General features: G+C 34.4%; 1 protein-coding gene across 1 annotated transcript in view; it reads right to left on the bottom strand.

The window, feature by feature from the left end:
- Positions 1–477: 477 nt before the first annotated feature.
- The window catches only part of FMN1 (formin 1), a 124,123-nt gene continuing 99,937 nt past the window's right edge, over positions 478–24,663 (bottom strand). Inside the window, exons 14-17 of the mRNA XM_030949303.1 lie at positions 16,386–16,437; positions 13,171–13,320; positions 4,913–4,997; positions 478–3,865 (exon numbers count right to left, since the gene is read on the bottom strand). Of these exons, the coding sequence (XP_030805163.1) occupies positions 3,821–3,865; positions 4,913–4,997; positions 13,171–13,320; positions 16,386–16,437 (332 nt within the window). The 3' untranslated portion in view covers positions 478–3,820. The remainder of the gene's footprint in view (positions 3,866–4,912; positions 4,998–13,170; positions 13,321–16,385; positions 16,438–24,663) is intronic.

The raw sequence follows: 24,663 nt of genomic DNA, 5'->3' as shown, positions 1-24,663 counted from the left end.
ATGGTTTAAACCATATTTAGCAGTGGAAAGGTTTAGTAATGATATTAGCAGTCTATATCTAAAAGTAGAGACAGCTATTTAAATCTGGCACCATGTTAACTGTACCCAAGGTAAAGTCTCTTGCAGATGCTCAAACCTTTGACTACTAAGGAACTAGGGTTTCTAGGATTCTGGGATTTCTCACTGTGCAGTCCAAAATGCCAGTTTTCTCAGACCTAGCCTTGGAATCTCCAAAACAGTGTTGAATTTCAGAGCATATAAGTTTTCTACCTTAATGCTGTAAGATGCATCCAACAAATGTTAATTATTAATAATTTGAAATAGAAATATTTGTATAGAGAAACTGAAGTTCATAGTTTCGGTTTTGATGCAAAAAATTCTAAGTTAAATATAAAAGTTTAATATTCAATATATACATTTACAACCCTATGATAAAACACAAAGCAAAACAATTGCAGGGGTTAATGATGATGGCAAAACACCTGGGTAGTTCTCATAGTTTGGTGAAAACCTAATGAAAAAAAGATTTTTCAGACCTCAACAACACTAAAAGGTCTTCCATTTTAAAATGAACAAGTGGTAATGTTGTAAATAATGTAAAGAGCACTTTGCAGATTATTGTCTACTCATTCTACACTGAATTCTTCCTAATAATTTGATTTATAAATCAGTACTGTATATTGTCATTGTGGGTAATAAGCACCTAATGAGTAACATGGGTTTTAATAGTCCTATGCTTTACAGTCTTTGGGAAGCTTGGCAGTAACAGAAGAAATGAAACCAAAACACAACAGAAAATTCCCCCTCTTAAGCCACATCTACTTTGCAGTCACAGAAGTGACTTCTGTGAAGTGTTGAGGTATTTTAAGTTAAATAGACCAGAAAATTGTAACTGTCTAGCTATTGCTGCTTGGCTTAATTGAGTCCACTCTTTTACTTCCTTGACAGCAATGTAGACATGCACCAGAGACTTCTGTTGCATTCCATCTTTGTAGTTTCCTTCTTTTCTCCCTCTGTCCTTTTATTCTCCCCAAACTAGGAAGCTCAAGGTAAAGTGAGACATCAAACTAAAGCTTAAAGCATGTTTGGTGACATTTGGTGACCCCAAAGATGAGTGGTGGTTGATGCACATTTGTTATGCCTGAAGTGTCTAAATATTTCAGAAATAAACAGCTTATGTAGACATATCTGTAAATATCTCCTCTCTAATACACAATTTTAGTTAAAGCCAGCTATTGTGGCTTCAATAACTGTCTGAAGACACTTGTGGGTATCACTGGGGAAAAAAAGCGTTATATTTACCTGATGAATGCCATCCAGAAGTCTTACAGTCTTGATTAAGACAATGAATCAAATAATCTAGGTGAATTCTTCTTTTCATTTAAAAATAGTTCAATTAGTAGTAGATGATTTAAGTCATGGGTTAAACTGGAATCAGAAACTCAGACTTGAGAGGAAAATCAATACAACTGAAAATTAGGAAGAGACAAGGTCCCTGTGCTATATAAGTTTTTGAATCTTCTAAAAAATAGCATTAATTCTCAAAACTGTGGCAAATTGCTAATTTGATAAAAGAATTATAAGTCTGATCAAGGAATGCTTTAAATGAATAATTTTAATTTTAATCCCTTTTTATATACATTTTTCAACATTTCAAAATGACGTCAATTTGAACTGAAAAATGAAAATTCACATTTAGAAATTTTGAAACAGGATATTTCAATAAGTTAAAACCCTTTTTTCCACAATATACTTTTAATGGGAATTATTAAGACCATTTTCACAAACAGTAATGCTCTTGCTGAATAATACTTCAAGTAATTAATTTAATTGAAAAAACTCTCAGGTCAAATGGCAATATACATTATCTTCATGATAGATAGAAAACTATATGAAAAATAAACACTGTTTGCTTAAACACTTATCAGAATTGCCTTGCTTGCTATTGTTCTTTGGCTTTTACAGGCATTATTGCTCCTCTTATTTATCACTAATAGTGTTGAAAAGAAATGTACTTCACCTAGTTAGTGGAAGACAGGAAACTTAAATCTTTGGAATTTTCTTTTTCTCTGCAACGGGACTAGTCAAAATACAAATCAGATTATTTTTGCTGGCATGTTGTTGACTGCTTTCATAAGAATTATGCTTACATATCTTGACTATATCTGTAGCAGGTCTAAACTCCCAAACATACAAGAGACTCTTGAGTCTTTTGTTTTCATTTACGCAGGAATGAGAGAGACACTAATTTAAGAAATCTGCACTGAAATCCTAAGTTAATTTATGAATGTGTCTCCAAAACTTCTATTTTCCTTAATATAAATGTACACTGCTAGGGAGGACTTTGGCTAGGTTTCATCTCAGTCTCTGTGGAATTTGCTGTATGATAACTGAGGTCTGTCTCATGTATATTCTTTCCAGTTTCAAAACAAAGGACTAATGCTTTTCCCCTACTAGCTTTCTGCACCTCTTTGCTTCACCTAATTTCTCTTTGTAACCAACTTCATACACCTTTATCATAAACTCATTTTCTCTCTTGTGGACAGCAAGCAGAATCACTTTTCTCTTTTACCTTAAATTAACTTCTGCTTCCAGATTTCTCCTCCTAAGAATCCAAATCCTTAAAATGCAATAAAAATCTTCAAGTAATGGTGGATATTCAGTAGGGTTATTTTTAGGCTCTGCCACTTTATGGCAATGGTTGTAATGTTACAGGAGGACAGCAAGACACTGTTAATTCTTTCTGAAGTTTTACTTATTATATTATGTGTGTGTGTGTGTATATATATATATATACACACACACACATATAAAAACCATATATATATATAAAAAAATATGTAGGTATGCTTGACGCATTCTTCATACAAATATGGGGGACAAGAGCAGGCTGCATAATGTATTTTAGAGTGAGATAATTGCTGTTAAAAAGAAAGCTTTCAATGGAATTAAAAGTCAAATGTTTAATGACAAATGCCTAAATTCATGGAGAGATATTATTGTATCTTAATGAATAATGACCTATAAACTCATCACTTTATGGAATTGTTATTTGCAATATATACTGAAATAAAAATATACATTTTATAATTTTTTCTTTCGAAGCTCAAAATTTAGGAAATGTTAGATTAAAACCATAAAAATAATAAATCTGTTATGCCATCAATCACAAAACTAAAGAATTTGAATATTCCTTTTTATGTGCAAAATATTACTCCCACTTCAATGAATGGCATAAGCTGAAGCTTCTATAAAAATATTCATAGTAAAATACAGCATGAATCTATACTTACATTTAATCAGTTTTAGAAAGATGCATCCAATAGTCAGACACTGTAAAATTATTTAGAATCAGTCAATCTTACCTCAGTTACCGCTGAAGTAGCAAAAAGTATGCTGCAATAGATCTTTGTGAACTGAATGGCATATTTGCTCTCATCTACATAAAGCCCTGTAAATAACCTACAGGTTGTTAGTCATTACTTAACTCAGCATCCAAAATGCTCATTTTAGCTCTTCCATATTAATACATTATACACAGAATACTTTAATAAACCATTGACAACAAGATGCATTTTAAGCAATGTAAGGAACGGTTACAGAAAAAAAATTTGACTTCCCACGTAAAGACTTTCTTAGAATTCCCTCCACTGAACATACAAACCCCTCTGAAGGAACTCAAAAGTCTTTAATAGATTGTCTTGGGACAGATCAGCAAAGCAGAATTCAGTATCTAACATAAGGTGCTTCCTGGGCCATTGGTGTAGTAAAGAATACAGGCAATGTATGAAATCACTGCACTGTTTTCATTCATCTTCCTTCAGTTGGCAGTCACACTGGCTTCCTTCTGACGTAGTCTTTCTTTCTGTTAAAGAAAAAAAAGCGTTTTATTATAATTCTTGTCTATAATTTTCCATCTTCTCTCAACTTCCCATGAGCATTTGGTCTAGAAGATGAAGAAGTAAGTCACAGTTTCAGTTTTCTCTAATTAAAAAATGCTTGGAGCACTCAAAGAAGGTTTAAAACTTCGAAACACATTACTTACTGAGTTTGCTTTCACTACATACTTGTCAAATGCTGTGTACCTTTAAAAATACACATCTGTGACGACCACTGCAGCTAGAGAAAAGCAGATACATTACAAATTCATGTGATTCTAATACCTTCTCATGTCTGGAATGGTTTCTGCTGACATAAGGGCTCTAATTTAGCATTAGCTAGATGATCTTGCTTAATGACCTCTTTCCAGGCAAGTACAGTCATTCATATCTCTGCTGCCTGATCTGCAACTGATATGCTCTGCTGGGAATGGAAATAATACCCTGATTCCTTCATGTACATTTCCTTCCCTTCTCTTGCCTTCTAGGGTTTGAGAAATGCTTGTCTAACCAATGTGCCTTGCACACGGATAAAAAAAGGAATTATACACAATGCAAATTATCAGATCTCTTACTGTGTTGTATCGCAAACACTGGTGTACAGTAAAGAATAAATGGGGATTTAATCCCTTCTACCACTATTCCACAGAGAAAACAAGATTTTTAAAGTTTTGAAAAAACCAGACACTCCAGCCATTGGACAAATATATCTAGTGAGCCTCTGCACTTCGAAGCATGGAAGAAAATACAAGAGACTACAGTGGAAGGGAAGAAGAAAGCACAAAAGCAGCTCTTTTTGTTATCTAAAATAGCAGAGCCATGCTTAGGCACAATTGAACTAAATGTTAAACATAGCTGTTGACTACCAAAGGGCATAAGCTTTAACATTTCTCCTTGTGAAGAAAATCACTCTGCTGCATTCAAACTAAAAATACTACGCTCTCCAACAACAGCAGAAACCAGCCATCATTTTGAATGACAAGAACGGTGTCACAAAACCCCTTTGGAATGTCATACTGGAAACCACATCATACCAGGCTAGCTGTAGGATTGATTTTCTTCGTTTCAACTTTCTTCTCTGCAGTTAACTTGCTCACTGATTGCTGAGCCACTTTAATTCTGAAACAGAGAAAAGGAGTCATTAGATTTGATGAAATGAAAGGTATTCTGGCTCTGCTTGGTATCTACTTTGTAAGAAGCCTCACCAGTAACTTTTTTTTGGGCACATTAGCCCAACAAACCACTACTTCTATTTAAAGGCACTTTATAAACTACCAAGAGTAGATCAAAGTACACTTTCAAATGGAGAAAATCAAAAGCAAAATAACAGCCTGTCTGTATTGCTCCTTGAAAATGTCATCAGAAAAATGATTTCTCTGTTCTTGCAGGATCTGGATTTTATGGAGTATCTTTCCCACCAAAAAAGCTGTGCTATCAAGGCAAAAAGATCCTCCTCTGAAAAAAATCTGCCAGTTTTTTTGTTAATGTTTTCTGTGTTGCTTAAGATGGAACTGACAGACCAGTCTCACTGATGTGGCAATAGGAGGTACAAGAGGTTCTTGTCTCAGGGTAGTTAAAGCTGTCTTGTGTACAGCTACAGACTAGTCTGCCAAAAGTACTGTAGAGATAAGGGGAAAGAAGAACACATCTGATTCCTCTGCTTCTTGCCTTTTACTCTCAGGGTCTTGCATACAGAACCTTTCATTCTGTGGGGATTTAACAAGAAGAATCAATGAGAAGTTTAATCAGGAGGAAGAGTAGAAACAGAGAATTAAAGAAAAAGGGACTTGATTCTCCTTTTACAGACTGGAAAGTGCATAGGAAATTATGTGCTAAACAGAAATAAAAAGGAAATAAAATTCTTGGCACTCCTAATAGAGGGTCTGCCCAGTGCTAAGTGCCTCTATAATACTGATGGTACATTCAGCTACTTTAAATTCTATATGCAAAATGCAAAAAGAGGGAGGTTGGGAGTGAATTTTTACAAGCAAGGAGAACTCAGTAAATCAATTTTCAGTAATGTACACCAAGCCAGTCTTTTACTAGAAGCAACACAATTCTTGGCACTCTCAAATTGAAAAATTCTACTTTTTTCTCCTATTTAACTTTTTCCACTGGCAGAAATAATTGCTCTGGACAGTCAAAAAGTATTGAAAATACCATGTCCAGTTCAAACCACTTTTGACACACTCAATTTTTGAGGAATTTTGGAAGAAAAGCAAAAACAAAAGTGGATTATAGCTGCAATTACTGATGTGTACTTCCTTGTTGTAACACTAGCAGCAAGCTGGATTCTTTTTAAAACACAGAACACATTCATACATCCATTACTGTCTTTATCAGTGTTGGAAACAAAAAATTTCTTCTCAACCTATTTTAGAAGCATGTAGAGGATAGTTCCTGGAGTTGTCTGTCTTTCGAGTGCTTAAGAAGAGGAGAAAACAGTTACACTATTTTCAACTAAACTTACTATTTATTATATTATTATAAATTATTATTCTGTACACTTTTTAAACAGCTGGTGTATTTTTAGAACTTAATTAGTGTTCCCTATTTCTACATGTAAAAAACTACGTGACAACGCACCATTCCATCCCTTTATTTTTGTTAATCTGCACAGTTTACTTCTTAATGCAGGATGACTGCACCCAGTGGACAGCATGCTATTCCTCACAGCTACAACATTTATGCAAAGATGATGAATTTCAAGATTGTTTTCTTCTCATCAGAATCACACCAAGTGATCAGCTTCTAAACTCTTCCCTATTTTGTGCACATTTTTTATCTAATCACATTCTCCTTGGTTGTAGAAGTATTTTCAAATAGTTTTCAAATGTCTTGAGTCCACACTTTCACCTAAAGGTAGAATTATAGGGATTACAAACTTTTAGATTTAAAAAGAGAAGATTATGCCTGCCACTAATACAGACTTAGCTCTGTATTATATGGCATGTTTTCACTATTTCTAGGAAATAGTGATGTTTAAAAATAGAATGAAATAGTGATGTTTAAAAATAGAATGAAAGATGGGGCCAAACTTTAAGCAGGACCTATTAAAAAAGGAAAAGGGATAATAGTTTTAAATTAAAAAGCCAATTTAAATTAGGTATAAGGAAGACGGTTTTTCCAATGAGGGTGCTGAAACAGAATCAAGCCCTGAGATGGAGGGCCACAATCTACAGCTCACAGTGACAAGGACAGTTTAGGACAGAGAGCACTGGAGAGGACAAAGAGACCAGAAGGGATGACAGAGTAGCTGAACCACAAGACAAAGGTGAGCACTGGAACAGGTTGCCCAGAGAGGCTGTGGAGTCTCCCTCACTGGAGATATTCAAGAGCTGTCTGGACACAAAGCTGTGCCACGTGCTCCAGGATGGCCCTGCTTGAGCAGGGAGGCTGGACCAGGTGAGCCACTGTGGTCCCTTCCAAGCTGACCCATGGCTAACTGAGCAAGCAGTCATGAGGCCAAAACATTATGGAATGCAGGTCACTCAAGCCTTCAAATCTGATGAGCTGCAACATGGATGTGTTCAAAAGAAAAGTTATTCTCCTTCAACTGTGATCAAAAGAAGTCAATGCACCTTAATTAATAAAGAAGATATGGTGTCAAACTGAGCAGTACTGCACATTAGCACACAATATGGAAAAATATTGAATTAAACAATTAACAAAACTATGTATTTTTAAATATGAGAACCAACGACTCCAATACTGCATATGTATCCTTACTATAATCTATGGGAATGTAATTGGCTTTTTTCTGACTATGTGGCAGGTTGTGTCTTCCCCTGTAAACTGGATGAAAGCCAACCTCAAATTAGAAGTTATTAGTGAAAAATAAAGACATTATTTTTATTCAAAATTATTTTCATTCTGTACTTAGCGATGCAGAAACCTAATCTAAACATAAGGCTGTGTTTATTATAAAGAAGTTTCCTTTGTAAGCTCAGGAAAATATGTTTTTTCCTTACAGGAAAAGATATTACCAAGCCAGGGACTAAGTAGATAAACTGATTATCAATTTCACCTCTGCTTTCCACTCAAGTCAGACAGAAGGCAGCATGAACTGGCACACTCCATCCTCTGAAGTTTCCCAGTTAGGAAAAGCAGAATCCCTTGTAAATGAACCAATTGCTGTTCACATACTCATGTTCTGGCTCTGTTATTGTGCAACAACAGAGACCAAGTTATCTGGTTTTCTCTCAGTTTCTCAATAATCTGGAAAATCCATTCTTTTCGCTTCTACAGCTCCTTTCATGCAGCTGGTGGGTTATGTGGATAACTGTGGGTTAGGAAATAACTTGGAATGACAGTTCTGTGTCACCTGAGCTTCCCATGACTAGAACTTTAAAACCATAAAACTGCTTTGGCACAGGGAAAAGTTGTGCAAACAAAATTTCAGATATGAGTGGAAATGAACAAGCAGAGGTAGCTACAGTCAACATCAACTGCTCAATCTAGAGCCAAGCTGCATACCCAGTCCAGACCCTTAACACAGCTGAACAGTGACTTCCCTTAGGACAGTGAGAAATCCCCACAGCTCACATTCCTTTCATGTGTTAAATGCCTTTCTACTCTCAGTCCTATTTCTGTATGCAGCTCATAAACTAAACTCAAGTCACAGCTCCATTTCCTGAAAACTGTTAACCCATGAAATAAAACAGGTTAGATTTCAGTATCAAAATTTTAGACGACAGCTGTTTGTGTAGTACCTGTCCTGGCAGATGGTTTTTACAGAGTACCTGACTAGCTTTAAAATTAGAAGCCTTATACCAGATTATGACATTTAAACGTAGCCACTACTATTACTCTGTTGTACAATACAACTTCCCATCAAGCCTTCAGGCCTAAATCTTCTGGAAAGAAATTGGCCATTACTGATCAAATCTTTAGATTGCATTTAAACTAAATGTTCACTAACTAAATTAGTAAAATACAGAAAAAGGTATGTTGTCAGTGGATTTTGTCATTAAACCTCAAATTGCCAATATGTTTGATATGTTTCTTTTTTTTCTGGATGTACTGACAGTGGTTTATATACAAAGTTATCTACAAAGTAAGTGAAAAATTTCATCTCTGTAGCAACAAGGAATAAGATTTAAAAAAAACTTTTTCTTTTAGGAAAGTTGATGCATAAGAAAAACAAATAGGAAGACAAGGGCTAAAGAACAAAAATATACTTCAGTTCATCAGAGATGGCCACTGGCAAATATTTAGGAGTATATAAAGACAGCTAAAGCCTAGTGATAACCACCAGAATGCTTTTGCAGCTGGGAACTCTCTTAATGTGTAAGTCCTTCATAGATTTTGTTAATATAATTTTGTGTTGTCACCATTTAGAAGCAATGCAAGCTTTTACCATCTGTGACATCTTGTGACAAAGTGTTTCTGTTTTCAAGACGAAATATATAATTCTGTTCATTAAATAGCGATCATGTCTTCTCCAGCTATTGAGACAAATTTTGGTTCTGTTTTTGATTTCTGAATTCTGGCCTATTTGTATGCATATTCAATCTGACAGAGATTACTTCATCCAGTACAGTAACTATTGTAGCAATCTTATCCTTGCAAGAGTCAGCAGTGAGTTGAGTTAAATTAAGAGCAACAATTCTTTCCTATTTTAATTATTTCATATTTGAAGGGCAACAGGCATAAACATATTATTGTAATCTTTGTCACATTTATTTTGCAAAACATAATCACAGTTTGTGATGAAACTCACTGCAAACTACTAGTATTTCTTCTGTATTTATACTTTTTCCTTATTTCAGACTTGTCTAGGACATCCTCTTAAAATATATTTTAATATGTAAAATGGATTTAAGTTGTTATAAATATGTGTTTGTTTTGGTTCTGAATTCATGGACATGCCCACTGCAAATAAAATTAGTACTTTAAGAAAAGGAGGTGACAGTGGAAATATCTGCAATCCACCTTGCTCTAAGTGCTTTATTGCCAAAACCTCCAACTTTTTAGTCTTCAATTCAGTTATCATCTCAAAATTTCATACACAGAAAAAAGCATATAAGCAGTTGATGTGCCTGAATGCATACACGTTGTAAATTATAAAACTGTCAACAACTGGATTTTCATTCAAAACAGCACCAAAAAAAGTTTCCAACATTAGATGCACTTACATTCAGCTGTTTGTCACAGATGATGTGATTGTCAAAGTAAATTTTATTTCATTGTACTTGAATTCTGGTATTGAAAGGAAAGTAAACTGTCATCCTATTCCTATCAGACATATGGTTTGGAAAATAGTTTTCATTTTATTCCTATAGTCATTTAGATATATCATACCATACCATACCATACCATACCATACCATACCATATCATATCATATCATATCATATCATATCATATCATATCATATCATATCATATCATATCATATCATATCATATATCATATCATATCATAGTTTTTAATTTATCTGTAACTCCATCTTGCATTCCCAAATTATGTACAAATTTTGTCCAGGAAAGAGACAATGACTCAATTATATTTTGCAGGCAGTTAATTTATTTTCATGGTGAGGTTAAATGCAGGGCAGCTCAGCTGAAGTGTTTCCTCTACTTTAAGAAAAAGTGTTCATTGAAATCTCATTAGATTCCTACAGTTGTGTTACATTTGGCAGCCAAGCAGCTGTAGACAAAACAGGCTCTTTGCAGCTGAGACTGTCATTTAGTTAAAGACAGCACTATTTTTTCCTGAAACTCAAAGATTTTAAAGATGTCTGTTATACAATGCAATGTATTAAGTCTGGGATATAAAATTTAAATTTTGGAATCATAGATCTTTTGAACTATTTTTACTAGTATTAAGTTTAACCTAATAAATTTTTAATTATTCCTTTTATTAATGATCATTCTGCACATTATAATCAAATTTTCATGTCATATTTATTGAAAGATGAATTACTATCCACTATTAACGTGCCTATGTAAATGTAAATAATTAGGTAATTCCTACATATTTTACGTTGGATTTCTTCAGCTCCTGAAATTTGAAAGGTGGAATAGGAAACATGTTCACATAATGATATCAATGCCTCGGTTTCAGAACTTACATTTGCAATTACTGACTTACATTGATGTTGCTTCCTCTTTGAAACTTCCTTCAAAACAAAATAAGGGCTCATGATAAAAATGCTCTCTTTCTTTTTTTTAAATTGAATTGCAATCTTTAAAAATGCACAACAAATAGTGAATCCAATTAATTAGCTAGTTAAGGAAGGCAGCTGTCCATTCCTGTCATTCTAAGGTTTTTAGTTACCAGTGTGTACAATGACTCTTCCCTTGCTTTCAAACTTTTTTGGACAGCAGTTCATCAATTGTTGGTTTCATACTTTGTTAAACAGGACCCTTAAATGATTAAGACTTTACAAGACATTTTCAGGTGATGAAAAAAGCTCTTCCACCATTCTAATCTATTGATTTCACTATGTCCTTTTCGGTAGCACACTACAGAACAATTTAGAATGATGAAAATAGCTCCTCTGTCATTCTAATTGACTATTTACACAAGGCTTCTCATTTTAACAGCTCATCATCTTGACGAATCACCCAAATTTGAATCTAAAGGGCAATGAACTGTCCTTTTGAGACTAATGAAACTTTGTAAAAATAATTTGAAATGAGCTTTGAAGAACAGTCCATATGACCCAGAAAGTGTCAGCACCTGGAAGTATTACAGTAACTGCTGCTCTGCATTCTACTGGTATTGCTTTACCTGGAACAGGAATAAAGGCATCTGTCAGAGGAACTGGTGATATATTTGTTCTGTGTTTTTATTTGTAGATTTGATTGATACAGCTATTAAACCACAAGAAATTGTCACCTCACCTAAGTATGAAAGCACACAATATAGCAGTCTACTTACAAAGATTTTGTGATTATTGTATTAAGATAGTTAAGAAGCTATGTACTGTTAAAACATAAGCCACTTCAAATCAATTTACTTGAAAGGATCATTGTGTACCATGAGCAAGGTGCTAATTACACAAAAAAGAAAGGTCTGCATGGTCTGGATTTTTTTTTTCTCAGGCAGTTAACTTCTATTCCTCCTAACTGCTTTTAGAACAAAAGTAAGTCATGATTCAGCAGAAAATATATCCCTGAGATGATCTCTATCATGACCATAGCTACATGCTTGGGACTTTTTATTTTATACAGTTTTTAACATGTAAACCAAATTTGCATATTGATTTAGGTACAAAGAAATAAAAGATTCTTTGTAAATGTTTGCATTTGTCAGCTTCCAAAATTAATCAATAAATGATACAAAAAGCTACAACTTTCACATGTTTTAAAACTGTAAGATCTATAAAACAATGCTGATAAGGTTGATAAATCAAGAATTCATAACTTCTACATCTAGTCTTTCAAAAAATCTACTTTATAGGAACTGAAAGCTCCACTGATTTGAAGCAAAATGGAAAATATAAGTGTAAATGAGTGTTCTACTTTTGCTTGTTCTTTTAAAGACATTTTAATCTACCCCTTTGTCAATTTGGTATAAGCACCTGGATTTAAATTTCATGCTGAAAGTAATTGCTCCATTCTTTTCCAAAGAATGACTACATTACCACTCTAGGTCTTTTCAAATGAATTGTAACATGCTGAGTGTGATGAACTTGTAGTAGAATTGCTTTTTTTTGCGTAAAAGGCTTAAAGTTTCTTTAAGAAAACCAAGAAAATAATTGAAGGTTTTAGGTTTTTGGGTTCTTTTACTCTAACTAATAAAATCAGGAGACTGTTGTGAGATCTAGCGGCAAGCAGTTTGATGTCCTCAGCAGGACACCAAAACTCAGAAGTAGTGCTGTAAATTCAGTGTGGGGCTTCGACACTATGCTAAGTGTGGCCTGAATCTCTGGGGCTTCTCTTTGATGCAAGTGCAGTATATTAACTGGAAAAGCATTCACTTTTATTTGTCTGTACTGTCTGCGACAGCAATATCGCCTCATTTAGGCTAGTTCAACATGAAAATGCACAGAGAAGCAATCTGTTATAAATTAGCACAGCTCTCCTTTCATTTTACTAGCTAGTAATTGGAAGGGGTTACAAAAGTGTAATTTATCAGATTATATGTGTTTATCTTTTTGTGGGGACAGCATGCCTTTGGTGAATTTTCCTACGCACCCTGAGGGAATAATCTTCCCTTGATGTCCATTAGATCTGAAAGAAAACAATGACGCCTGTGAAATATAGGAGTATAATTTGTTGGGTTTGAGAAGCAGCAGTTTCCCAGACATCTAAAATGGTATTAATGACTTTATTAGAACCTTACCGTTCCTTGGAAATGCTTTTGCTCTCTCGTTTCCAAATGGTCTTGAAGTCACTGCAGAATTCGTACCACACCGTGAAAACGTAGTTTGGTGTGATCTCCTTCTCACCAGGCTTTGGCTTAATCCCAAAGTATCCCACTGTTTCTTCAAAGCTGCAAGGCAGGGGGAAAGAAAAGAAACCAGTCAACACATAAGCCCACTGAGGAAACAGTTTCTCTGATTCAGTAGCCAAGGCTGGCAATTACCATAACTTCTCCTTAGCCTTGGAAATCACAGCAGCAATTCTCGCTAAGTATAACTAACCTTCCAACACCCACCTCTTTTCCAGGAAGGTAACTTACAGGTGCACGAGCCACCACAGAGATCTGTCATGCTGGCAAATCATGGGTGTTCAATTATAATGAGAAAAGCTTAACTTCTTGCCTTGCAGGAAATGCTGTAATGTATTTATTTATTTTATTGTGCTGCACTCCATGAAGATCCTATTCTCCCATTAATCTTTACTGAAGGACTCTGGAAGAGCCACACACCAAGTCAGGAAAAAATCTCTAGGTTTGACTGAAGATAGTCTTCTAGTATTTAGGGAGAATTGGGAGTAGCAATAACCAAGACACAGACAGTGCCAATAGTAATTCTGCAAATGTTTTACTGAAAATAATCTCCTTCTACATGTGTCAATAAACAATTAATTTTACAAAAATACATTGCCAGTATTTGAATGCTTTAAAAAAGATTTTATAATGTGGCTGTTATTGAATTGCTATACAGCTGGGCATTTTCAAAGTATTCTTTTATTACAGCAGTAGTTCCAAGAGCATTTTAACTGATTTTTAACCTTTATGACATTGCTTTGTATACATAAAATGGAACAACTCACATAACTAGGTACTTATACAAATAAAAGTATGTTCACTTTTGTTAAAGTTGAATCCCTTTTCTCTGCAAAGTAGATGCAACAATCCTGAAACATTTGGTGATATTTATTAAAAATAATGCTATAATTTAAAAGCAATGGTATCAACATATTTTAAAATAAGTAATATTTCCTGGAATAATAATTTTATTTAATCAGAAGAAAGTTATATTCTTTAGAGTTGCAAATAGGTTCTTAATCTAAACATGGGAGGTGTACATCTTGAAAATAAAATAAATAATTTTGAAGACTTGTAAGGAGTCTCCAGCCATTCAACTTGTTACATGAACAATGGATGCAGCTTTGGCATTTTTCTTCACTTATATTTGCATTTGCAGAGTCCACATTGCATGTTTTCATACAGAAATACAAGGTTAGGCTCAAGATTTTTTGACTTAGTTTGAAATTAAAGGTCTTTAGCTTGGTTTGAAGAATATAAAGTATCCATCAAAAACTACAGATATTATCCAAAATAAAGCAATATATGCTCCAGCTACTTTACAAAGAACCCTGGATTTTATCCACATGAGCCAATATGCTCTGGGTTTTTTTTTTGACACTTTAAAGAGAGAAACCATGCTGTGCAATATCCCATACTGATCAAGGTAAGCTATTAAAATAATCGTTTTTTTAAATCCTCATATGTGATAACCTTTTACATTTCTTGCTAGGTTTTGCATGAAATATTTAACTATATTTCAAGTTAATTGATGTTCCATATTTAAACAATCAGACAGAAATATGTGTATATAAGGCCATAACACTCGGAGTTAATGGGTCTTGCAATGACACTAGGAGGAGAAACAGAAAAATAAATAAACAAACAAATAAACCAAATACCGCTTTAAATATCTGTGCAAAATGTTTTTGTTTTCAAACTCTAAAATTAGAAAAATACCTTAGTAATAATTACGTGGTTAAAACCATTTATGTCTACTGAGCAATGTAATTTGCATTACATTCACTTGGGCCAAATATTCCTCAGCTGTTCACAGCACTTTCTCTGGGATAGCTTCACCAAGAGCAGCAAGAACAAGACTCTTCTCAGGTTTGCTTCATGTAACAGCAGCCCCAGGTACATTGTGCATTCTTCTACCTAACAGAGCCCTTCACCATCCCTGCTGGAGCATACAGAGGTGGGATCCTGAAATCCTGCACTGTCTTGCTCTGCCTTCATCCTGACACTTTGCATTCTCTCTTCCTTTCATCAGCCCCCATTAGCACTCCTTTGCTTTCACCGAACTTAATCTGGTTTCCTGGGCTACTTTCTGCCCTTCTAAAGTAGTAATTTAAAATACTGAATATTCAGTTAGCAATTAAAAACCCCAAACTCTGCGTTGGACAGCTAATTCCCTAAGTCAGCTGCAAACTGGGTGCAGCTCCACACCCTGGAGAGTCTAGAAAGGCTACAAAGCAGGCAGGATAGGAAGGAGCCTTGTGCCAAGGAAGTTAGGTTTGCAACTAAGTAGAGCCAGTCAGAGACTTGAAATGAGGAGGTAAAGCCCCAGCTGCCATCAGCCAGTTGTTCAGCCAATAGTTAGGCATCTTCTGCAAGGAGATGGGAGCAGTTCACGTAAGACTTGAACTGCATTTGGGAAGTGCCCCTTATCTCCCTCTTCCTGACTGCCTAGGAAAACTAACAGGTGTCTTGGGAGGAGTGAGTATGGTCTGTGGAAAGTACAATTAAAATCCAAATTACCACAGGTCTGCCTTCAGTGACCAGGAAGAAAAAATATGGATAGGAAGTGAAAAATTAATTTACCCCAGTTTATTTCTAGCAGGTCCATAGCTAAGATGGATGTTTCACTCTCACAAAACTACAATTTGGTAAACAAAATGTATTAGTAACACTAACTTATTGAATATTTTACTATTAATCTATAAATCAATCTCACTTTTTCCATACTTTGACTCCTTTGGCCTAAGTAAGGGACAAATATTCAAGCAATAAAAACACTGGGATTTCAATGGCTTCTTAGGCGACTGAGTGCTGTATTCTAAGTGCTCATAATGCCCAGTGATGATGAAATACATTTTTATGTTATAAAGTAGTTAATCAGTTATTTATCTTCTCTATAAAAGCCTCATTCAGTTCAATGCTGATAATTATTAAAACCTCAAACCCAGTACACAGTTTGGATAAAAACACAAATGAAGTTTTTCCTGGAAGATTATGTAAGAGTTTTTCAGGAAACATATTACTTCTATGAAATACAGATCCTTTTTGCTATTTAATGTAATTCCTAAGTTCAATAATATCTTTGATCAAAATAAACTGTTAAAGAACACTAGCAAAAATCTTACCATTTTTGAGCATTTTCCAAACTGTTCTCTTCTTTTTTCCGTTCTTCTTTAGCTGCCAATGAGAAACATTTTAAAGGTATAAATTACTGTCTTACTGTTTTAGAAACCCCACAGATTAAATATTTCTTCTTTTCAAAACTGCACAATTTGTATACTAAGTATAACAAAAGTAGGAAACACTTGCTAATTTTCAATTTTTAGGTATTTCTTGTACACAACGAATGTTTCTGCTGTACCAATAAAGTGTATTGGATTTGGAAAGTAATTTAAAATCCATATAATAATATATAGTGTTAGGCATAATTTGAATAAAATGTAAATAATTAAACTTCACTTTCAGATTAAAAAAAAAATTATGTTTGTTTCTTTATTGTGCATGCCAGAACTTACAAATTTAAATGTATTTCTGCAGCATAAATGACTGGAAGTTCAATTGGAATTGAACAGGTACCAAACATAGTTAGCACCAACTGCTCCTTTAGAGCTATCACATTTTGTTCTGGAAGCCGGAAAGTGAAAACACATGTAGTAGGTTTTAAATGGACGGCAGGTACATGATTTTGTTTGAAAAATCAGCCAAGAATTTGAAATATGGTTAGTGAATCTGAGCCCCTCTATTACAGAATGCTCACATGAACTACTTAAAAGGATTTGATTTTCAAAAGATACACATTCTCTACTACTGGAAATGTTTCCTGACCTGGATACTCAAAGCAAAACCACTAGTTTTTGTTGATAAAGTCTTCTTAACACAGAAAAGCAACTTCAGCTCCAGCAGAATACCACCTATATAAAATAATGCTACTGTTGAAAAGTCATTCCTAGTCCATATTAAAATCATCCTGTAAGCAGTAATGTTAATATAAACAGAATTCAGACATTTTTTTATACAAAGATGAAGAACTTTATCTTTTTGCATCTCAGTCCACAGGAGTGCCTGGTTGAAATACAGTTACAAACTTGAGTTTACAGACAAGGCCATTGAGAAACAGGTCCTGAACAACTCTATTTCATTATAAAGTACTGACAAAGAGGTTTGTACTATGATAGTTTAAAAGGAAAAGAAAAATTGATTGCTTCAGCACGTTTGCTGTTAACAAAACAAGTTAACTTCAACTCATACATTTCCCTGCCCTGGGTAAGTGTCTTGGAGATATTTATTTCTATTATTTCAATGTGGCCAATAGCCAGAAACAATGTTGTGTGCCCTTTGCAAGGAAAGCAGTTAATTCTATATGATTAGGTTCTCCATGTCAAATCTTAGTGGCAAGACAGCCGCAAGTGAAATATATAGGGCAGCTCTGATTTATTGCATTCACCTCAGGGTCCCAAAAATTTGCCTAAAGTTAACTCAATATACTTAATTCATTATTTTAATTTTATATCATTAAAAGTAGAAAACACAGGTTAGCATTCTACTGATTCATAATGATATAAAATTAATTACACAAGCTGAACTATGTATAAAATTGTACAATTCATTATTACATTAACAATTTCTTACTGGTTTTCAAAGAGATGGAAAATTAAGCACGGCAAATTTCCCAACATAGCTACATTCCCAGCTACAATAGAAACAGTATCTTCAGGCCTCTACCCATGAAACACAATAACTAACAAGGACAACATGTTTATACATTTACAGTTAGGTGGTGAGACTGGATTTACTGTTTTTAATCTTGCAAGAACAGGATAAAGAAAGATAGTGGAAAGAAGTTTTAATTTTTTATACAAAGTAAAAAAAAAGTGTGACTTTTAGGAAGAAACACAGAGTCTACATTAATATAACAGTATTTGTGTACCAATAAAAGGCAAAACAGGAAGGAAGAAAATAGCTGTCTTATATGGCAAACAGTATTTTCTGTATTTTTAACTGTAAACATGTCCACCCAGGAATTGTTTAAAAGCATTTATTGAAATTTAGATGTTGAGACTTGGTAATAGAATTAATGAACAACTCCATATAACAAATTCTAACAACTCCAAAACAAATTCTATAATGTGTAAGACAAGAAACTAGAGCAATTCTCTTATTGTCCATAAAATTTCTAACTAATTTTCCACTTAAAATCTGAAATATCCTGCTCTTTTTCTCCCCCTCCAGAACCTGCAACGACTAGCACAACCAATGCTGTCCGTATAGGTTTCCATGAAACAATGTAATTTCCTCAGGAGAGCCTCCAAAGCCCCATACCATAGACAAGATATCAATCCTGGTCTAAATTGTGGAGTTACTGAAGACAATTCATATGAATTACATAAGTGAAAGAACCTAATTTTTTTTATTATTTCTCTAGCAACAACATATTTGCTTGCATAGGATTTGCTTTTTGCAGAAGTGGAATGATGTAATCCTTCCACCCTTAGACCACGTGTTTGATTTCAGTTTCATCAAGTTCAGACTATATTAGCAGCCATATCAGACTGGCACAGGGATTCATCCAGCCTAATATCCTGCCCCTGGCAGGCACTGAAACAGGTGCTCAGTTAGAATTATGGACCAGGACAAACACACTTGCCCTGAGTGTACTCTCTGCCTGAGATTCTGCAGCTCATACAAAATGTTTCCTGCATTGAATGGCATTGTAATGTAAGCCTCAATGGATTCTTCTTCAAGAATCTGCTCATTCTTTGCTCAAGCTTTTAGAAGCTTTTTAACTTCCAGACCTGCTGTGGCAAGTGTCCTATAGCCCACTGTATAAACAGCACATTTTGTTTGTTTTGAAATGGACACCTGATATCACTCTTGTATCAGAGAAAACCTGACTGCAGCAAACAATGCAATACGGTGTCTACTGGCATGAGCTTTTTGATCAGGATGCTTTTGAAGCAAATTTCCTCAGTATTCCCCATTTAATGAGCATTCCTTTGGTCTGCAGGTAGGTTTTGGTGCTTGTAAACTAATTTCCATTAGGAGGAAACTAAACAGGAAGCTCCACAGCAAATACACTCCAATATTTAATAGGGAAAAAAGGACTAAAATAACATTTGGGCCTTCAGACATCTTTGAATACATGAGATGGATCATCTAATGAATTTGCCTGATGAATCACATATTTGTGATGACTTCCTTTTACTGAAATGCAGATGTCAGCATGAAGATTCATGATCATCTAACAGTTTAAAAAGTGAAGTAGTATTAGAGTGAAATGGTAAAAAAATTCTCCAATTTATTCTGTCTAAATATTCTACTTTTTGAGGATGGAAGAGTACATGAAACACTATATTAAAAATGAGAAATTACCAGAAAACATTTTTTTTAACAGGTCTAATGTATGCAGAGCAGCTTCCAGTTACAACACAGCCAATACCTCTTCATGCATCAGGCTACTATGAAACAGATCTCTAAAGAACAAAGGAAAGAAAATACTGGATACTAGCAACAACTGAAAATTGAGAAGGTCAGTAACTAACAGAGGCAACCAGAGAATGATGATGCACTAAGAAAAGTGCAGGGAAAGACAAAGAAAGACAAAGAAAAATGGGTAGCCACAACTACACAAAAGTCTCTTAGTTACTTCTGCCCCTCTAGTGAAAATATCTAGTCATTGAGTCTGACTAAACAAGTTTTCTGGTATTTCTCTCAGACCTTAAATATATAAATGCACTTAAGAATGATAACTCGCTCAAGCGTATTGATTTAGTTGGACACATTACAGCTTTTCTTTTGTTTTTCAGTATTCTACTACTTTCATAATTGAAAGATCTAATGCATAAAGTTTTTACAAATTTTTAAAGCATTTTGGAGCAGTGAAAATTTCCACAATTAAAAGAAAACTGTAGCAACTACCCATTAGGGTGGAGATACCAGAACTCTTAATTTTATATTCCAAGGCTGAGTTCCTGTGATTCAAAAATATATGCTTCAAGAACATATGCTTCAAGAACTTCAGGAGACTGCTTTGTAAATTATAGTGTTTTCTGCATAGGAAAAACACCAGCCTAAAACAAGGTATTTGATTTTTTTCCCTTGAGGAGGGAGATATGTCTTTTCTGACTCATGTCTTCCAATCAATCACAGTTAAGACAGAATCTATAATAAGACATAGACAAAAAAAAAAAAAACCCAACCAAAACTCAACCTTAAAAGTAAAAAACAAAACCAACCAATGAACCAAAACAAAACCCCTACTGACATTCCTCTTGGAGCTTTATAAAGCCTGGATAGAGACTTAAAACAGTGACAAAAGATTATTATGACATTTCTAGTCTCACGGGAACCCACCTTCCTCATTAGTCAAAACTAAAACTTCTTAGGTAGGCATGTTGAAATGTAGCCAAAACATGAACCCCATCCTAGAAACATACTAACCCATGATTTAATGGCAGAGGAAGAAAAGTACACCCCCCAAGAGGTTATCTTTTCCCAAGCTGAGGAAAGTCACATTCTAGGACATTATCATGTTAGGAGAACAAGCGACAATTGACCTTATTTTCTCAAGTCTTTGTAAAGTGTGAACCATGCTTTGAAAGCATTATCACCATTTGAAAACAGAGATCCAAATCTCTTAGATATTATCACTGGTGATATACTTGGGTTTCAGAAGTTGAACCCAGAAGGCTCCCAGGCTAGGAGTGTAGTAGATCTATTTCTACCCTCAAGTACAAGTGTCATGCAAGAGAAATTGTTTAATAACCCTGTTTAATCAAGGATTTTGGAGAGTGGAAGAAAAACCTCAAAGGTGTTCTAGGTGGGCAAAACGACTAGAGAGGATAATCAAAAGCTCTGCAGTTATACAGTTTTTCTGTTTCTGAACAAAATTCTTGATGTGTTCCAAGTACTAGCACACTGCACTATGGTAGTACTAAGACCAGCAGGATTAGAGTGGGATGAAATAAGCCTTCTTCGGTTTTGATTTTAATAGATCTGTTAACACTGAAAATTTTTGAGCAGATTTAATTTTTAGGAAATGCTTGACTCAAGCCATATTGACATAAAAGTAGCATCACGGAAAACAAAATTTTTGTAGGGATGCACTTGCTAGCACATGGCATTTCTCTGAGCTGCAAAGAACTACCACAATCAATCTAAACCTCTTCCCAAGGGCTGCTATTTTAGAATCATCATAGGTTAACTGTGGCCAGTAGCTATGCACCCCACAACCACTCACTCACTTTTCCCCCTTCCCCCTCAGTCAGATAGAGGAGACAATAGGGAGAGCCAAAAAGACAAAAACTTATGGGTCAAGATAAACACAGTTCAATACATGAAGAAAAGAGGAAGAAAAAACTGAAGTGATGCAAGGGCAGAGTGATGCCTCATCGCTTTTGGAGTAATACTACCTCTCTCCCAAAATCCTGTCCTCTCCTTCATTGCCGAGCACAACACTACATGCATGGAATGCTGAGTTTGAGTCAGCTGTCCTGGTTGTGACCCCTTCCAATTCTTGCCCACCTATCACTGAGGGGACAGAGTGGGACAAAGAGAACACCCTGACAATGGGCGAGTGCTGCTCAACAATAGCCAAAACACCTCTGTACAATCAACACTGTTTTAGCCACGAATCCCACACCAGCTGGTACGAAGAATATTAACTCCATCCCAGATGGACCCAGTACAACAGCACACAGCCATGCAGAGTAATCATACAGCCATGGAGATAAATTCTGAGATTTAGACAAATTGGATAATTTGGCTCTTTAAATACATAATAATCAAGAATATAGCTATTTTTTATTATAGTAAAGGTCCAACAACTTGATCCAGAATGTTAAACAATCTGTAGTTTTCAATGCAGTATGAACCTTTATTGTCCTTGCTGATGACAGCAAAGCCAACAGCATGTAACTAACAATTCATTAAAGTGTTCATAAGTATCATCAACACTCATTTGATCTTCTTATTCTTAGTGTAATCTCACTGTCTAGAAAAAGACTGGGCTCTACATAAAAGGCCAAGAATAGAACACATTACAAATGTTATATAATAATTTATATTATATTATATAACATGCAAAATTGTATTTTAATACCTGACACTGCCAGAATCTGCTTTCTTGAAATGTCAATTTTAAAGGAATGGAAATAAAATTAATAGCATCTTTAAAACAAATTTAAAAATGCCAAGTGCAAATAAACAAGTATTAACAAAAATCCACATATGAATGCAAAAGAATGTAGATTCAGACAATGGATTGTCTTAATTTTTTAAATTTTGAAACCCTGGAATATATTGTTTTTTAAAAACATGGTATGACTAACAAGTGTGAGTCTGGGTCCTCAGTATGAAAATTGGGGCCTTGGAATTGTTAAAGACATGGAAAATAATTTTCTACTCTAGTGTCATATGCTACTAGAATGAAGTTTTTCATTTCATACACATTGAATCTAATTTTAGAACAGTTTTACTTTTTGAAAACATATTATATAATAAAGAATTTAGCAGCAGAGGGTATGGAAGTCCTCAGAAATTAGGTACTCACAGTAAAAAATAATTCTGCAGTTTCAGATATTTATACTTTTAATTCTAATTATTGAGCAAGTTTTCTGAATAATCTTAAATTTTTTACAAATTATGATGTTTCAAAAATTCTAAGGAGTTGTGTATCCTGATCTAGGAAGATATACTCTTGAGAAACATCTATCTGTCTAGAGCTACACATAAAGCCTGAATTTTCTCCTACTTCTATATTTTTATATTGAGTTACTTCTAATAGAACTTTGTATTTTGAGAAACAGTATTACTTTTCATTTAGTTCTAAACAAAAGAATTCTTATTACTTAGTTGATTCCATATATAAACATAGCAAACATGAGAGAATACTCCAGTGTCAAACATTTTCTGTTTTTTTTTTTGTTGAACTCTATTAAATTTCAAATTTGAATATGAATGCAAATTATTTCCAATGACTACAGTCCACCATTCTCATGCTGGTGCTTTTTTGCCTTATAAAAATGCTGCATTTCAGATATAGTGAAAAAAACTCATATGCTCTGTACACAGCTTCCTAGCAAATAATTTTCCAATATGTATTACTTGATAAACTGTCTTTAGCCAGTTACTAACTTCAAATTGGTAGGCTTTATAAACTCATGGAATTCAACAGACAGCCTGGGAATTCTATGTAAGTATTTGACTGTATGACTAATACAGTTTTCTATCACAATGCAAAAAATCCCCACATAAAACAGTCCCATGAAGAGATTTTTCTCTATGCTTTCAGTTAAACAAGAAGCTCTGGGAGAATGAAATCAATGAAACTTGGGTCTACTGTGGGTCTGTCCTTCTGCTAGTTCCCAGATGGATTCATTAATGTTTAATTAAGGGGTGAGTTCATGATACAGCCTTGCTCTCCCTGGAAGGCTAATAGGGTCACTCTTGTCTATTTAGCCCTGTATTTTTATTGAGACTTTAAGAGCTTAATATCTCAGGATCTCTAACCAATTTTGACCTTGTCACATTTGGTAAAAATTGGACAATGCATTAAAAATTATTGGCAGGGGAATAATCAAAAAGTAGTGTGATCACATGAGCCTTGTTTCTTTTATCTGTTCTTTAAGTGGAAATACATCACATTTTTAACATGGAATTTGGCTATGCCATTTTTTTTAGACAGTTTAAATACTGGTATAGACATCTTAAATCCTTTCAAAACAATCTTCAGAACACTTGCTGCCATGAGGTCTTAATCACCCTTCCCTGAAACAGTTCTCACAAGTTTATTTTCCTCTGCAGTGGTGCAAAAGTTTTTTTTAACTAAGAAACCCACATCCAATGACGTGAATGTATAAATGTTCCTACAGGACAAAGAGTCACTGTGCAGTCTTGGAAAGCTTCTTAACAAACAAATATCCCACAAGTTACCAGGAATATAAGTTGTCAATCTGTATATTAGGTATGCATCAAGAAAAAAATTAATGTTTACCATATAGAAATTGTTAAATATTAGATTCAGTATTTTTAATGTTATGAAAACATAATGAATTACAGACACTTGCACACACAGAGAGACACACAATACCAGCAGAACATGCTCAAGCAACACATTCAAGAAAGTGTTTATTATCATAGGTAATAAAAAACCTAGGAAATTATGTTTTCTTTTTAAAGTGATAATACTGTCTATAAATGTGCCAGAACAAAGTGTTGAAGGTCATTTTACCAGAACGTTAAAGCTAACCATGAAGAAAAAAAGTTATATTTATTTTCATAAATTCTTTTATTTCTTAAAATGTATGTTTCTTAGTATGATGCTTCTATTGTATTTTGTGAAAGATTTTTAAACTAAACAAAAATTAGCTTCCATACAAAAGAGTAATTTCTTAATTAAAACTAGGA

The sequence above is a fragment of the Camarhynchus parvulus genome, chromosome 5 (assembly GCF_901933205.1).
Source record: "Camarhynchus parvulus chromosome 5, STF_HiC, whole genome shotgun sequence".
Taxonomy (NCBI): Eukaryota; Metazoa; Chordata; class Aves; order Passeriformes; family Thraupidae; genus Camarhynchus; species Camarhynchus parvulus.
This window is presented reverse-complemented; position numbering and strand designations above follow the sequence as displayed.